This window comes from Numida meleagris, chromosome 1 (genome assembly GCF_002078875.1).
Source record: "Numida meleagris isolate 19003 breed g44 Domestic line chromosome 1, NumMel1.0, whole genome shotgun sequence".
In the NCBI taxonomy this organism is placed as follows: Eukaryota; Metazoa; Chordata; class Aves; order Galliformes; family Numididae; genus Numida; species Numida meleagris.
The window spans coordinates 133,484,477-133,501,307 of record NC_034409.1 but is presented as its reverse complement, the minus strand read 5'-3'; the positions used below and the strand labels follow the sequence as shown (position 1 = coordinate 133,501,307).

The window sequence follows — 16,831 nt, the reverse complement described above, 5'->3', positions numbered from 1 at the left end:
TACTGCGAGCTTCTATCTTTTCCCTCCGGCTGGAAAATGGTAACAAAGGAGCAAAGTACCGTGGGGACTGTAGTAGTCCTTCTCTTCTGAGAACTAGGTATGTCCACTACATGATGTTATGATGTGGAATACCAATAACCGAAAATCACAAAACCATGACAAGTATAGATAGTAGGCATTAGGTTTAACAGTGAAGAATTACCTTTTTTTTTCTTTCCCTGTCACTGAATTTTTAAATGTGCATGTGTTGAGCATTAAGAGTGATCTTAATTCTGAGCTGTATCTTGCAATTTATGCTTTTTGCTATGTTATTAATATGCCTGCCTATCAACCAACCAACCAATTATTTCTAATGGCATAAATATAGCAAAGAATTCCCTTTTGCATCTCAGTGATACTTGCTGTATAAAAGCAAGCAAACAAACAAAAATACTAATTTCAATTTCTCTTTCTGTACTTTATGCAGGATCCCCTTGCATTCTGGAAAGCAGGGCGAACACTTGCAAATTCAGCTTCCTAAACGAGATGCCTCCATATCAGTGTATTTATTCAGCAGCTTTTGGGAGTCAGAATAAGAAGCAAAGTCAGCACTAGATGGAGCTCCTATACAGCAGCATCTCAGGAGAAGTCTAGGGGATTTGCGTTCATGAGAGAAGCAGGGATGGTTGCACAGTGCTGGTGTAGAAGGGAGATGCTCACAGGGTGCTATGGTACAAGGCAGCAACCCCACGTTCATGCCCATGCTGCCTTGCAGGGCCTCCATCTCCTGCCAAGAGTGCTTCTTTGCTTTCCAAGCAAGGAGAGCACCCTCGCACCTTCCTTCATGCTGAGCATCTGGACAGGGGTAAAACAAAACACACAGTCTCAGGGTTTGTCTACATATGAGACATAGCACCATGTCAGCTAAGAAGTAAAATTACAGCATTTTATCACAGCAGTCAGGGAGTCAAGTTTCCACTAGAGCACGTCCAGCTAGTTTTCTTTCTGAGAGACTTTGCTTTTTCACTGAATGCAACCACACAATTCTAGTATTAAAGGTATATTTCTAAAAATCTTAAAACTATACTAAAAATTGTTTGTTGTTTGGTTTCTGTTGTTTTTTCTTCCTTTTTTTTTTTTTTTTTTCAATTATCATTCCTAGAGATGGAACACAATACAAATACTTACTTCTTTGAGATAAGTGGTTGTCATAATGTCTAGAGGTCGATTTTTTAAAATAATAATAACTAGCTATGACAGTTAATAACTAGTCATATATCTGCTAATTTGAATACAGTGTCAAAATATGTAGACTAGCCTCCACACTGGCCTCAGGCCAGGATTTTCTTTGGCAGTTTTACTACCCAACAACATAATATGCTACAAAGGTAGGAATAAAGACTGGGGAGAAGGCTATTCCAATCCCTGTCCCTTCTGACTTTGCTACCAGAAGGATGTGCAGTGAGAAGAAGGGATATTCTCCAGTTGTTAAAGCTCAGAATGATGTTAGAAGAGGAAATCTTTTGCTGCATTCACTAAGAAGTGATTTACAGTAGATTTCATCCAATCAACAAGTCTAATCTGCAACACTGGATAGATTAGCAGAAGTTACGCGAGAGTATACAATAGCGAGCATATAGAGGGATATGACATATTGGTACAAGCCAGCATGGCTATCATGCAGGGACAGCAAGACTAAATAATTTATTAGTGGTCCTTGACAGTGTCATACAGATCAAGTTGATTTATTTGATAAAGCCTACTTGGATTTCCAGAAAGCTTTGACTAGACCAAAGGCTCTTAAGGATAGTAAGTTGTCTTGCAATAACAGAGATTCTCATGTGGATAAATAATCGATTAGAGGCAAGAAATAAAGAACAGGAGAAAACAGTTTTCTCAGTGGAAAATTTTGGCCATCAAAGTCCCCTACTGATCTATGCCAGGCACTGTTATTCATCATATTAATAAATGATCTAGAAAAGATAGTGAAGAGTGAAGTTTTCTGATTATGCTACGCTGAATAACTCAAAATCAACAAAGCTGACTGTGAAGTACTGGAGAACAACCTCATGAAACTGAGTCACTGAGCAGATGAAGTGCTGCACTGATGTAAACTGCCATACATGAAGAAAAAACAGTCCTAGCTTTAAATATTCTGCGATTGTTTCTGACTGATTTACTGCTACGGAAAGAGTTATGATAGAGGGTTTTATGAAAGCCATTTCTACTAAGCACCAATGCTCAACAGCACTTAGAAAAGTAAACATCAGAAATTATTAGAAACGGAAAACAGAGAAAACAATAGAGACTATCAAAAGGTGGATGGGAGTTGATTATTTAGTGCTTCTCATCATACAAGAATTGGATTTCCAAACAAAATAATCAGGTTGCGGACTCGGAATAAACAAGCTGGAGAAGGTACTTTATTTTGCATAGTGTACAGCTGGTAAACGGAACTCCCCAACATAGTATATTGTGAATACCAAAACTTTGTAGAGTTCCAGAGAGGACTCAGTCTGGGAGATAAATCCAGGAAGAACTATTACACTCAACAGAACTAATTCAGGCATGGAGTCACTACATCACGAATTACAGGCTGCTGTCACTGTATATTGTACTAATACCATCAAATATTCAACATTACTATTACTTTAAGTTTAGCATTTTAGAAGCTTTGCTGTGCAACATTTTTTGAATGGCAAATGCTGAGCATGGATGTGCATGCTCCTTTGCAAAGCACAACTTGCATTTAGTTGCTAAAATGATAAGAATAAACAATTACAGAATAGTAAGAGATTACTACCTGCTTGTTTCTACTATTCGTATTTCTTTCCCAATGGTCGGAGTGTCCCCAGCCCCAGAAAAGATACTAACACTTAGAAAGCTCCTGTTGTTCTCATCCTCAAATTCTTTTTTAAACACCCCTTGAGGCACTGACTAATGGAGAAAAACTGCTATATGGAGCAAAACAGATGGTAGTATGTCTACTTTCTGCTCTTATCACAAGGAATATTAAGCCATGGCTTTGTCTTGCCTCATAACCTGCTTTCTACTCACTAGAAAAAGCCTATTTAAATCCCTACTGGCGTATTTATTTGGCAGTCTCTCATCCTATTCCTCTGATACAGCCTTTGCTTCTCACAAGGATTTTAAATAGAAATATACAATTAGTTTTACAAAATACATCCAGTAAAACAATCCTCAACATCCTCACGCAGCCATTGCTGGACTGCGTTCCTCTTGCACAGCCACACTATCTTTCTCTGAAAAGCCAGCACACCAAAAACAGCAAAATTTGATAGTTTTGATAAAATTATGCCCCTGTTACAAAGATCAGTTTGGGGAAGGGCTGCTTTGTGCAGAATATCCACAATGCACATGCATGTGTCACGTAGATACTCCTTCCTGCCTTTAAGAGACAGAATTTGCAACCTGCCACTCCTGCAGTACTATTCTGTACCATAGCACTTTTTCTAATGAAATCCTGCTGAATGCACTCTCAGGCAGTTGTGGATCAGCTGAAGGACAGTGACCAGGGCAAGGTGTGTGAGGAGTGGCTGAGGCCCCTCGGTGTGCTCAGCCCGGGGCAGAGGAGCTGAGGGGAGGCCTCATGGCGGCTGCAGCTCCTCACAGGGAGCGGAGGGGCAGCGCTGAGCTCTGCTCTCTGTGACAGCAACGGGGCCCGAGGGAACGGCATGGAGCTGTCAGGGGAGGGGCAGCTGGGGTTTAGGGAAAGGTTCCGCACCAGAGGGCCGTAGGCATGGAACAGGCTGCCCAGGGCAGTGGTCATGGCCCCGAGTGCCAGAGTTCAAGGAGCATTTGGATATTACTCTCAGACACAGGGTTTGGATTTTGGGTGGTGCTGTGTGGAGCCAGGAGTTGGACTCAATGATCCTTGTGGGTCCCTTTCATCTCAGGATATTCTGTGGTTCTACAATGATTCTAAATGCAGATCCAACAATACTCAACCGTTGTGTGTTCTGAAATTTTCATAAAGACTAGTTAAAGAGGATTATCTACGTTCTTGTAAAATTCATACCATCTTTTAGCTCAAAGCAAATCTTGCCAGATGTTTGTATGCTATTTTAGTACTATCTCAGAGGTTTGCACTAGGCTTGGACAGCATTTAGAAATTTAGCAGTCAAAATGAAACTGATATGAATTAATTAATTCATATAATTAACTAACAACTAAGAAATTGTTAAAAGTCTTAACCTAGGAAAAAGCTTTGTGTTGCTGTTGACGTTTAAAGATGATCATGCTATTTCTTATGACAAATTTATACAATCAACATTGGGTTTTTTTGTTTGTTTTTCAACTAGCCGTTTGGTCCCAAACAGATTTTGATTTTTACAAACCTCTATGAAAATAATTCATCTGAAAGAGGGTTTCAGTCTACGGACACATTTGAAGCCTGCAATTGGTCCCTTCTTCCACTGGAAAGTTTTCTATTATTTCTGCTCTGGATTGCATTAGTGGAACCAATAGAAACAATAGAACACAAAAAAAAAAACAATAGAACAAAAAATAGAATGGAGAAACAACAGTAGAAGGTTAGCATATGGTGAACATCTGCCTCTAACAAAACACTACAGAGTATATGTAAAGATTAACAGCTTACCCCAATGAGCCATTAGTCTTTTGCATTGTGGTTGACCTGCTTTTGTACGTAACAGTGAAAACTTATATCCAGTCATAGGGTGGTATTTCCAACGTATGGGTGGGTGTCTGTGAAATGGTTTTCAGAAACCACAAATGGGAGAAATAATATAACTTTGCCACATTGTAGGAAGAGTCATTCGCTGAAGCTGCCCACAGAAATTGATCCTCAGGCTGACAGCTGGGTGAATGCTCCCTCATCTGCCTGCCCTGATCCACGTTCAGATCAGCACGGCATGAGGAGAGAGAAAGATAACCCAAGTCCCAGACCACTCACGGGTCAGGGCACAGGAAAAGTTGGTAGTCTGGAGAAAAGGAGGCTGAGAGGTGACCTCACTGCTCTGCAGTGCCCTGAGGAGGGGAAGCAGAGGGAGGTACTGAGCTCTGATCCTAGGAACCAATGGCAGAATTGGAACAGCACAAAGCAGCACCAGGGGATGGTCAGACTGGGCACTGGGAAACATCTGTTTACCATGAGGTTGTGCAAACACTGGAATAGGCTTCCCAGAGAGGTGGTTGGCCTCAATAACATGCTGTAATTTTTGGTTAGCTATGACATGATCAGGCAGTTGGACTCACAGATCTTTAAAGGTCCCTTGCAACTGAACTATTTCTATTCTATCCTAGTTTTATTTTGTTCTATTCTATTCTATTCTATTCTATTCTATTCTATTCTATTCTATTCTATTCTATTCTAATTCTAATTCTAATTCTAATTCTAATGTTATACTATGCTATGCTAGGTTAGGCTAGGCTATGCTATGCTATGCTGAAAATAATGGTGAGATGTCAGTGGAAGGGAGCAGCTACCTGGAGTGGTACTCCCTTGTGTTTGCTGTCTACAAATCTCAGATGTTCACCCTGCCTGCCTCAGTTATGGAAAAAAAAAATAATAGCAGGCAGAGGTCATTTTCACTTAGTATTCTGGAGAAACAAAAATACCAAAAAAAACCTACAAACCCACAGACCTTCCAGCAATAGGGAGTATTTGGGTTATTGGATTATTTAAGTAGTGATTCATTTTACCTGTGAAATCATCAAAAACAATAAGAAGCCTGTGAATCAATAGAGGCTGTAGCTTATTAACTTACTAGGCATTTATTGAATCTCTGTTTTCAGAAATGCTTCTAAGGTAGTGTTGATCCCCAGAAAAATACAAATCTAAACAGAGCCATTCCAGCTTTGAAAGAAACTTGTTTTTCCATATCATCAGCACAATCTTTTCATGAACTACTGTAAATGATTTCCTTATCTTAGTAAATATTCTTTATTATAGAAGTGACAGACACAGTAACAGAAAATAAAAACACTGGTGGTTACTTCAAATGAAAAGTATTGGCCACTGATGAGAAAAAAAGCAGAAAAAAATGAAATTGCTAGTTATTAGTCATTACTGTGGCATTATTCGGAACAATGCCAATAATCATGTTATCTCCTTTATCACTGAAAAGCCAGTAGGTTTTCATTTGCTTATTAGACTGGAAGATTTAGCATTCTGCTTAAATGCTTCCTATAAGAAATGGTCATTCAAAATAAATGTCATCAGTTAAGAAAACGCCACTAGCTATATAACTCAGTTCTAAATAGTCAGACATAATATACACTCTCTGGTAGACTGCAGGGACTAAAGGGAAGTTCAAGTTTTTAAAAAAATTGTAGAATTCTGTTCAGATGGGGTAGCGCACGGGTCTTAAGAATTACCAAAGATTATTAAGCACATCATTAAATAAATTATGATTGAATAGCCTTTCACAAGCAAAGTCCAATGCTCTCCAATGTACTTTTTCTGAGCGAACACTGCTTATTTACCGGGCTCTAGTTTATTTCACTTTACCCACTGAGGGGCCAGGAAACCACCTACATTTTAATAGTATATTTCTTCACATGGATGTGTCCTGACAACGGACACAGTTGTTTTCTACTTTCTCCTACAGTGATAGAAATGTAGTATCAGACACAGCATTACCTTCATTAATGCTGTGACCTAGAATTAAGTAACAGAGTCTGCAAATGCAAATGATTAAACCCAGCTCTGTCAGAAATGCTCTTCCATTATCTCGAACACAGCTTGCAGCCCTGACCTTTTAGACTCATTCATCACCAGGATAATTTTGCAAGAAATTCGATGTGGTTTTTCTTTAAGTCTCTTCTATATCTGTATGTAAAGTGATTTTATTTTGCATCCTTCTTTGAATGAAGTCCTTAACAATCTGCAGTACATGGCTATAATGTAGAGCCAGGTACCAGAAGCAAATACATTCACTGAATCACAGTCATGACTGCTTGATAAGGTAGCTTTATACACAGACAGAAAATTGTAGTTACTTGCGCATACACAAAAACAGACTTCAGGGATGTGTAGAACATTTCTTTCAGAACAGAATTTGGTATCAGAAGGATAGCTGATATTAATACTTAAAAAATTTCCAAGGAAATTATTGATCTCCTTATAGAATTGTGCAGTTCTTCTGTCCCTCCTTCCAGGGACACATATGTAAGATGCTGCACAGCATTCATTGTTGGTATCACTGCATGGCTTTGTCTATCTTTTGGTCAAGCATTAGGGGAATAGACTCTAGATTATCACAAAACAAAACACAGCAGCAGAAAATATTGGCAGTGGCAGCTGAGACTTGTGATAACTCAATCTACATGTGCCTGTTGATGCATGTTGAAGAGCAAGCAGGGATCAATGACCTGTTCAGAGTATGCTCTAGCTCTTGTTGGAGCCACATGCTTCCATTTCCTCTGTGCTGAAAGGAGGAGGAGGAGAGAAAACAGGGCTTAGCTGGGGCTGCCCAGTCTAAAGGAGGGAGAAGCAACCATGCTTGATAGTACAGACACTTTCTCTACTTGATATGATTCCTTCTTTGACTGGATTTCTAACATTTTTGCTTGAGCTGACTGCCTGCTTCAATTGCACATGAAAACACAATAATTGTGCTCTCCAAATTATCTGCAGGCAGAGCAAACAGCATTTTCCCTACATGATGAATGTGTGGTCAAGTGCTGAAAAGATATGGGCACCACTTAATGGAAACCTCATAAATGTTTTCCAAATATTCACTCTTGGGCAATTATTCCATGTGATTCCAGTAGGGATAGTGTTTGATGCCTGGAGGAATGGGAAATAAACTAGGAGGTAAACACAACATCCAGGAAAAGGACATGGAAGTGAAGAGGGAACTTTAACGAAAAGTAAGAAAATGACATAAAAGTCAAAAGGAGCAATAAGCACCCTGGTTGTAAGGGCCATCTGATGGCTGCAGAGAGGTACAGAGCACATATCCACCTCGCCGTCTTTGGCTCCTTTCAGAGATAGTGAAGACGGAGTCACTTCTGCAACACAGCTCATATTATGCTAAAGTGAACTTCACAAGTACGTCAGATGATTTGCATGTTGGCAGTGCAAATTTGTTTTTCTATTGATTATGAAAGAAGCCTGAGGGACTGGAAAATGTCTGGTTTTAGTGAGATGATTTCCATCTGTCTCTAAGAGGTTCAGCATTTCATGTTTCCATGTAAATATGGCTTTCAGAAATGCATTTAATAATATGTCCTGAATAAGTAATTTTGAGCTTCCATTTACTATACAGTCTAACAGGTATGAGGTGCCTGAAGTTACACAGAAAAAATCAAAGAACCCAACAACCACCAGTTGTAACACTATACCAAGATCAGTAAAACCCTCCACGTAATGACAGTATTTTTCCTTTTCTAACACTGTGAGCACCACCTTTGATGTTTTCCAATTATTTACAGAACCTTTCCCTTGCTCCTTCCTTTGAAACAGTAAAGTATCTCTGATATCAAACAGCTACCTTGGAAGGTTTGCATTAGGTCCTGTTGATTGCAGGCACAACAGAATCTACTCACTTCAAATAGAGAATATTTTTGAGTTCTGATGGAGAACTAAGCTTTCTTAAACATTACTGATCAGTAGTGTTTGCTATCAGCTTTTGTTAAATAGAAGTACTACTTTAAATCCCATTAGCTGACTTGGAAAAGCAGCTATCCATGTTCAGGTGCCAAGTAAAGAGCTGCTAAGAGTGGTTTTACACTGTGAGATGAGTATCAGTCTGTCAAGGCTGAGGCAACTCTAGGCTTGAGCTCTTGCAGGGTCAAGTCAAGGAATATAAAGCTTTTACACTTGGGGATTAAAAAAAAAAGCAAACACAAACAAACGAAACAAAAAACCACCACCATATCTCTTCTCACAGAAGAGCCACTCATTTCACATGGGATTTCAACTGCAGCTCACAAGCAGACAGCTTAAACTATGATAGATGTTTGTACTTTAATTTTAAGTGCCTTGGTGCAGTGCAGTAGTCTTAGACATGGCATATGAAATCACATCAAAATATTAAGAAGAATATTATTCATTTAATGTCACAGGGAGGATGAACTTTAAAGCAAAACGGTGAGCAGCTCTGCTTCTCATTTAGTGTATTTTCTGGCAATTTGCAAGGGAATCAATCAATAAATGATTTAATGTGACTGAAAAGTTTATCTGCCCCCATAGCTGGATATTACAGGCTTTCTAAAAAGGTTAAAGTCCTCAATTAGATGGGACATCAGTTTATCAATGGTCATAAAGATATATTTGTAAACTTTTCTTCAGTTAGAACAGGTTGAAGAGCACAGCCCTATCTTGCGTTCAGGACAAGGACATGGCACTGTGTGGAAGACATAGTGTCACATCACACAGCTTTCACAAGCAAACCACCTGTTGTTTTAATTATCATGAAGAATGAGGTAGAAAGAAAACAAGCAGCAGACATCAAGAGTTACAAAAATGTCACTGTTAGTGATGTACCTCAAAACTTTCCACCCATCAGAACCAGTGCTGGATTTTCTAGGCTGGAGAAGGCTTCATTTTTAACACAACTTATCACAGAATCATCAAATCATAGAATTGCTCAGGTTGGAAAAGACCCTCAAGATCATCAAGTCCAACAGCAACCTAACCATGCTACCCTAACTCTAACAACCCACCACTAAATCATGTCCCTGAGCACCACATCCAAATGGTTTTTAATCACATTCAGGGATGGTGACTCAACCACCTCCCTGGGGAGCCTGTTCCAGTGCTTAACAACCCTTTCTGGAAAGATTTTCCTGATATCCAACCTAAACCTCCCCTGGCACAACTTGAGGCCATTTCCCCTTGTCCTGTCACTTGTCACCAGTGAGAATCATAGAATCATAGAATTAGCAAGGTTGGAAAAGACCTACAAGATCATCCAGTCCAACCATCTATCTACCACCGATATAACCCCACTAAACCATGTCTCTCAACACGTCTAAACATTTCTTGAACACCTCCAGGGAAGGTGACTCCACCACCTCCCTGGGCAGCCCATTCCAGTGCCTGACCACTCTTTCTTTTAGAAAAGTAGTATTTCCTAATGTCCTAACGTTCCTAAGCCCTGTTGCTCTTCTTTGGACCTGCTCCAGCACCTCAATATCCTTTCTGTATTGAGGTGCCCCCAACTGAACACAGTATTCAAGGTGGGTCCTCACCAGTGCTGAGTACAGGGGCACAATTACTTCGCTTAGTCTATTTAATACTTTATCCTGATACAGCATAAAGTAGAAATTCTGAAAATGAACTCCAGAAGTCATCCATACCCAAATTCTGCTCGCCCTGCATCTCTGGGAAGTCTACAGTGGTGCAAATATCTTGGGAAAAGACTATATTTTCCTCAAAGCTTTCAGCTGTCCAGAAATATGAAGTGTTTAATAGGGTGTTGGAAGCGGTACGTGTGAGATGGTCAAAGCTGCATGACAAACTTACTCTTAGGTTAGGATATCATTTTATATATATATGGTCTCTGTGGGAGTGTTTTACTAAATACTGCGTTCTTCCTAAATTAAATTTTAATGCTGAATCATTAATAATCATTTTTTCAGTCTGCTTGCAAAGTTTACTCAGAGTTCACTCGGGAACATGTGTCCTGTCCCTGTGCCCCTTTCCATGTTTGCTTGAACATAAAACCATGAACCTGTCAAACTGTGTCTAAGTGGTGGGTAACAAGAACAAATTCAGAAAATCCATCCATTTCCCCAACTCTGTGACGTTTAATTTCCACTGCAGTGACCTACTTGACGGAGCTGCAAACATGCACAAGCACCAGGGGAAAATCATTTATGACAGGAACAGCCCATGTTTTCCCTCCTCCGGTTCCATCCCTTATGCTCCCCCAAACGAAGTCCCAACGGCTCTTATGCTGCTGCAGCAAATCTCATGATATTTACTGTTCTCCTTAAAATCCACATTACATGCTTATTGATCAGCATCTGCAGTGCCCATTAGTTTCTAAACCATCTGCCTTCAGAGAATGGTTTGAAAGCAGAAGTGTGGAAATCAGCAAGCAAATAAACAAAACACCTACGCTTTGTCCATATTTTTTCCATTGTGCCCATGGCAACTCCCTGGTACTGGTTCTTGATTCATGATTTTTAAGTGCGCAGGGCAAGCAGTGAATTATCCAGTAAAGACTAATTCCACAGCAGCTCAATTCCACAGTAAGCAATGTCAATTGCACTGTGGATTTTGCAAGGAAGAGGATCAGATCTGCTTTGCGGATCACACCCAAGGGAAACATTTATGTGATTTTAAAAGAGATAAGGCACTTCAAATAAAATGAGTGATCTATGGCCTCCTATTTGCACTTCAAACAAAGCTCATCCTCCTACTTTCACTGGCTCGAGTTTCCTCTAGGCTACAGACCTGATGGGTAAAGCCTTCACTCTCAATTTAATTTTAGACAGGAAGAAGGTGGCTTTCATAGCACCACAAAACAAAGTGTGAAAGAACAAAATAACCACTTAAAATCCATCCTTCTCAGATGAGATTTAAAAAGTGAACTACATTTAAAAAATAATTTTACAGTTTGAAGTTGTTTTTTGTGTGTTTTACACATCATCAAATAATCATCGAGTCATGAGGCTTAGTTGTCCACTCTTTGGTACAGGAGAGTGCAATTCTACTGAAGCTGATAAATTTACTATAACATCATCTGAAATTCTGTTTCTGTAAAGAAGTTTGTCTTAGTAGGACAGACTTTTATCCTGTGAGAAAAAAAAAAATTAAAAAAAGGAAAAAAAAAAAGAAGACTAGATGATAATTTTAAAGGGTTTATTCCTGTAGGAATGTTGTAGTAAGCTTGATGTTGAACTTCAGTTCTTCTTTCCTACAACACGACTCTCTTATGGATCCTGAGCATTAGGGCCACTCCTCTGAGCTTTGACAGGCCAAAAGAAGACAGAAGGCACAATGGAGAGTATGGTAATTTTCAGTTAATAGAAAGCATATAACTTTTTAGAAGCATAGCTAAAGGATTGCGAGGAAGTGTTAATAATACAAATAAATGGTCTGCCTCCTGGGCACATATAATGCACTCGTACATGCTCCTTTTATACTGCAGCCTTTTATATTGTAGCCATTATTTTGTATTATTCATAGTTGTTGCAATTATGTTTATAAATCTAATCCTCTTTGTCACTCACAATGTATCCTTAGTGATCAAGACAAAGCCTGTGATCTAAACTGGACTACACTGGTGTCAGACAACATGCTGACAAATAATTTCCTTATCTTCTGTGATTACACTGTGAGGTCTTACACCACTAGCTTAAGATAAAGAATACACTTTTCCTCCTCTCGAGTACCTGACTCACTTTGCTAATGTTTATGGAAGACAAGGAAAAGAAAGAATAAGATGCTTTTGTTTATTTCCCTTTACCATCAATATCTGGAAGTCTCAAAAAAAGGAGAGGAAAAGAAAGATTCAAAGCACATACCTCTTTCAGATCATCTTCCAAATACTGTGACAAAAATTAACCATTCCCATTAACATGTCCCTAAGATGTTCAGATATTCAATGCTCAGACTATAGTGCTTGGCACACACACAAGATGCAAAAGAATCATATAGTTAGGAATTTTGTTTTCAGTCACTGTAAAGAACTGAAATGCTATCAGCCTGCTGCACACCTACATTAGCTCTTCTTTAGCACATTTTAGAGTACATAATTTCAAGAAAATATATGAACAATGGTATTTGTCTAGAGATATAAGCTATCCATAGAAATGTGTCAGTGTTAAGCCACCTGCTACTATTACTTTTACTCATGTTATTTTCCAGAGAACATTTTTTAATTACAATTCTGCAGGGAAACTTCTTCAGTGTGCCCTTTATGCTCTATTAAGAAAACCACATTGTGAGTGTTGCAAGGCTTTGCAATAGGAATTGTGAAAGAATGTCTTTAACACTGTTAGGAAAAGTTTCCGCGTGCACAGTTCAGTAATTGCCAGCAGTCAGGCTGTCCCAGCCAGCCCAGCCACTCTGCTAATAAATGAAGAACCTGTCAGTGGAGCTGAGGTTACCCTTAGCTCTCTGGGTTTTGTGCTTTTGTTTGCTTGCTGCTTCTTTGTCAATCTAACCTATTTTTAAAACTGCACCAGGCCCTTTCACATGAACACAGGTGTCACTGCAGCAGGGAAACCTACCATTCGTTTGATTTATACAGTAGATTTGAAGAATCAATCCACAAGCAAGGCCCCTCCATGGGAAGCTGGCCTTTTTACTGTTTTAAGTCCACAGTAACTGGGATGGGAGCACACTGGTATCCTGGCAGAAGCCAACAAGCTCAAAAAGACACCTTCAACATGTTTTTTTCTAATCCCCTAAGGACATACCTTTCTACATACCTTTCTTTCTGCTCAATTCAAGTGTTATCTTCCCATCCCATTCCTTAATAATAAAATATGAGGGTAAATTATAGGATGGAGAGAACCCAGCCCTAAAATTTTCCTCTCTGAGAAAACTAGCAACTGAACTATTCAGCTTTGTGTTCTTCCTGTGGTTATAAAGACAGAGCACCAAAGGCTTGGGAATATTTCCAAAACCCCTATGTCTCCCATGCAAATATATTTCTACCAAGTTACTTTGAGGAAGCTGTTTGCTAAAGCTCCAGACAGCTCAGGGACCAGGAGACTACTTCAGCGCTCACAAAAATGGAAAGGAAACATGGAAAGGGAACACACATTTTTTTAGGTCTGCACAGATTAAAACAAACCACCATCCTCCAAAATCAAGCCAAGGTGTTGCTGATAATGGGGTTTATTTTTGGATAGCTGAAGCCTATGCTTTTATGCTATACAGCTTTGGGCAAAGCAGGAGTTTCCCATGGGAAACTGTCAGGTTGAGATAACTGTTATAAGTGAAGTACAAGTATGTGGAAGGGAAGGGCACCAGAGAAGAGCACACTGTTGGAAACAGCAAGAGTTTACAAATCAAGTAGAAAATAGGGGTTTGGTTCCGCATCCTGACTCTATATCGAGGGTTGATGAAGTGCTGCTTAGGCCAAAGCACCAGCATGAGATGCACCCCAGCATCAGGGGGCGAAGACCCTTGGGTGTGCTCAGCCCTGCCCCAGTGGCCTGGAGGCCTTCGAAGCAAGGCTGTAGAGCAAGACAGACTGGTCCTGCAGTCTGGGGGAGAGTCATGTCTAGATGGACAAACACAGGACAGTTCATGTCTTAGCAGATCTATTTTGATATAGGAATAAATGCACAAAGGGTCGCTGTTTGGCGGTGCAATCATAAAGATGATCAGCCACCTTGGAAGGACAATAGCTGTCATCTGACTGTTCCTTTTTCTGTTTTATCTTTTTATAATTTAAACAATATAATAATTTTAACTTAAGAATTTAAATCTAATGCAGCAAAAGCTTGTTGTGGGAAATGTTTTAACTGGACTGAAAAAGGATGCAAAGATACTGTTTAACTACGGCTTTGATGCATGCTTTGAGTATTCCTGACATCCAGTCCCATGACTTAATTTGTTATTGAATCTGCATTATGTAATTCTCAAGTAAAGATTTTGCTTTGAGGGAGAACAGAAAGCATCTAATGATAAAAACTGTCATAATCTGGGACAAAAGGGAATTCATCTTATAGATCAATAGATAATTACAAATGACACATGGAGGACTTTCATGAGGCTTTGTTTGTGATGGAAGCAGTGCTGAAGGGACTGTTTACTGTTGGCACAGATTTTCTTGAAAAAGAGGAATGTACAATGTACTTTCACACACTCTGTTATAATTCCTTATTCCAGAAGGAATTCCTCTTTCTAGATGCTATTTTTAGCTCTTAAATAAGTTATTTTAAAAGTTGGATATGTTACGGAATATTTATCAGCTCTCTGCTATTATATAAAGCCTTCAGTTAAAATGTTTTACACCATGAATTTCACTTGTGTTTTAGTGTAATAAGGAAATCAACCCATCGATCTAATTAACCATATAGCAGCTAACTCATTGAGTTGCTTCATTCACCTCTGTTGAAAAGAATAGGATAAGAGAATTATCATTGAACTCTTACCAAAGCAGGAATTGACAAAGCCATACCACCTACAACCATGCTCCCCTCCAATCCATTTGCCATGTATGTTAGATGCAAAACTCAGGGTAGTGCCCGAGATGCACACTAACATGTCACTGATACTGATGTTCAGGAGGAGCATGTTCACAGGGTTACGGAGGGTTTTAAACTTGCAGAAGAGGATGAGGACAATCAAGTTATTCAGGAAACCGAAAAACAAGATAAATCCAAGAAAAACAGCCACTACTGTGTGTCCATTTCGTGAGAGTCCAGCCCTTGGCTCAACAGGATCTGCAGGTGCACCAAAGCTCAGGTTGTATGTCCAAGAGTGGTTCATTTCGGACTTGGCTACAGGTAGGTGAGGGCAGAGACACCAGGTACCCTGTGCTGAAGTCCTCTGGCAATTTCACAGAAGCATCCCCCCATTACAAGTCAAATCGTTTCAGGATTCTTGCAATCTTCACTCAGCTGAGGAATATTTTCCTGCATTACCTTTCAGTGGTCAGATCTGCATGGGGCTCCAGGGCATGAAAACCAAGCAATGACCTCGAATTCATCTTTATTCTTTAAAGGCTGGATCATCTTAGATGGTCTTTTTTGACACTCAGACTGGAAGGTGTCTTAAGAGAGTGCTTTAACATGGCCTCTTCCTTCAGAGCAAATGGGAAACCCTCCTACCAACAGCAGCTACTGCTGTTTCTCCTGATAACGTGTATCTCTGAAAAAAAAAAAGAAAACAAATGGTAAAAACAGAACAACCCTTTCGATATTAAGACCAAAGTTGGTATATGATTTAGTTACAGCAGCTCCCTCTTTGAACTTTAACAAAAATTTCTCAGTCTTTTCAGTTTTCACTCTGATTTTCAACAGAAATATCAGTTTGTGGAAGTTCCCTTGGCTATTCTAAACAGTTCTTCCCCAGCTCCTCGGAGGAAAAAAATGCTTGCAAGACCTATCTTTCACCAGAGCTTCCCAGAGGAGAAATCTGTATCATCTTCTATGCCAAATTAATCCACCCAGTGAAGTTTTAGTCTTGGCTAGAATTTAATTACAACCAAAGAACAATTTCAAGTGCAGTCTCTGCAGCTCTCGGGTGCTTACAAAGGTTGGCAAAGCTGTGATATCCATTTCACTTCTCCCGCATCTACCAGTGCACAGGTGTTCTCCTTCATTATTTATAAAGCAGACAAACACCCAGAGCTTCACATCTCTCCCACCACAGACATGAATTTGTATGGCCACACGCAGTGAATACAATGTGTGTGTATTTTGTGAAGCAGCAGCAGCATGCTTAGTGTCAATGTGTAACTGGTTACCCAGCTTCCCACATGGTTGCAGGTAAATTCTGCACCAATGTTGCTATAAAAAAATGAAGATTGGCATACATGTAAGAATTTCCACTGCTTTGAACAAAATGCATAATAAATAGCTGAAAACACAAAAACTTTTCTTTTAGAAGGCATAATTAGACACATTTCAAAATGTGGCATATTCTGCATTACTCCTAACCATTGCTTTTTGTAAATTGTCTTGTGAAAATAAATAAATAAATGATGTGTTAACCAATGGGAAAGATGAGAGTTCATTAGCATTTACTGAAGATACAGAGGTTTATTTTTCTTTCTGCTATCACAGCTTTTTGACATGGTGAATGTCTGTTACTACTACTTCCCTAATTTCACAAAGTCACTGTGGTAAACGTATCTCATGGTTGCAGTGATTTTGAAAGATAACATAGACGGTCTGTCTTAACTTTGTCTTGTGATGAATGAATGTTGAAAATGTTACATACATTTTGCAA

At 39.4% G+C, this 16,831-nt stretch overlaps 1 protein-coding gene across 1 annotated transcript in view; it reads right to left on the bottom strand.

The window, feature by feature from the left end:
• LOC110407005 (pinopsin-like) overlaps positions 1 to 15,745 on the bottom strand; it is a 76,095-nt gene extending 60,350 nt beyond the window's left edge. The window contains exon 1 of the mRNA XM_021414172.1: positions 15,031 to 15,745. Coding sequence (XP_021269847.1) covers positions 15,031 to 15,367 — 337 coding nt within the window. The 5' untranslated portion in view covers positions 15,368 to 15,745. The remainder of the gene's footprint in view (positions 1 to 15,030) is intronic.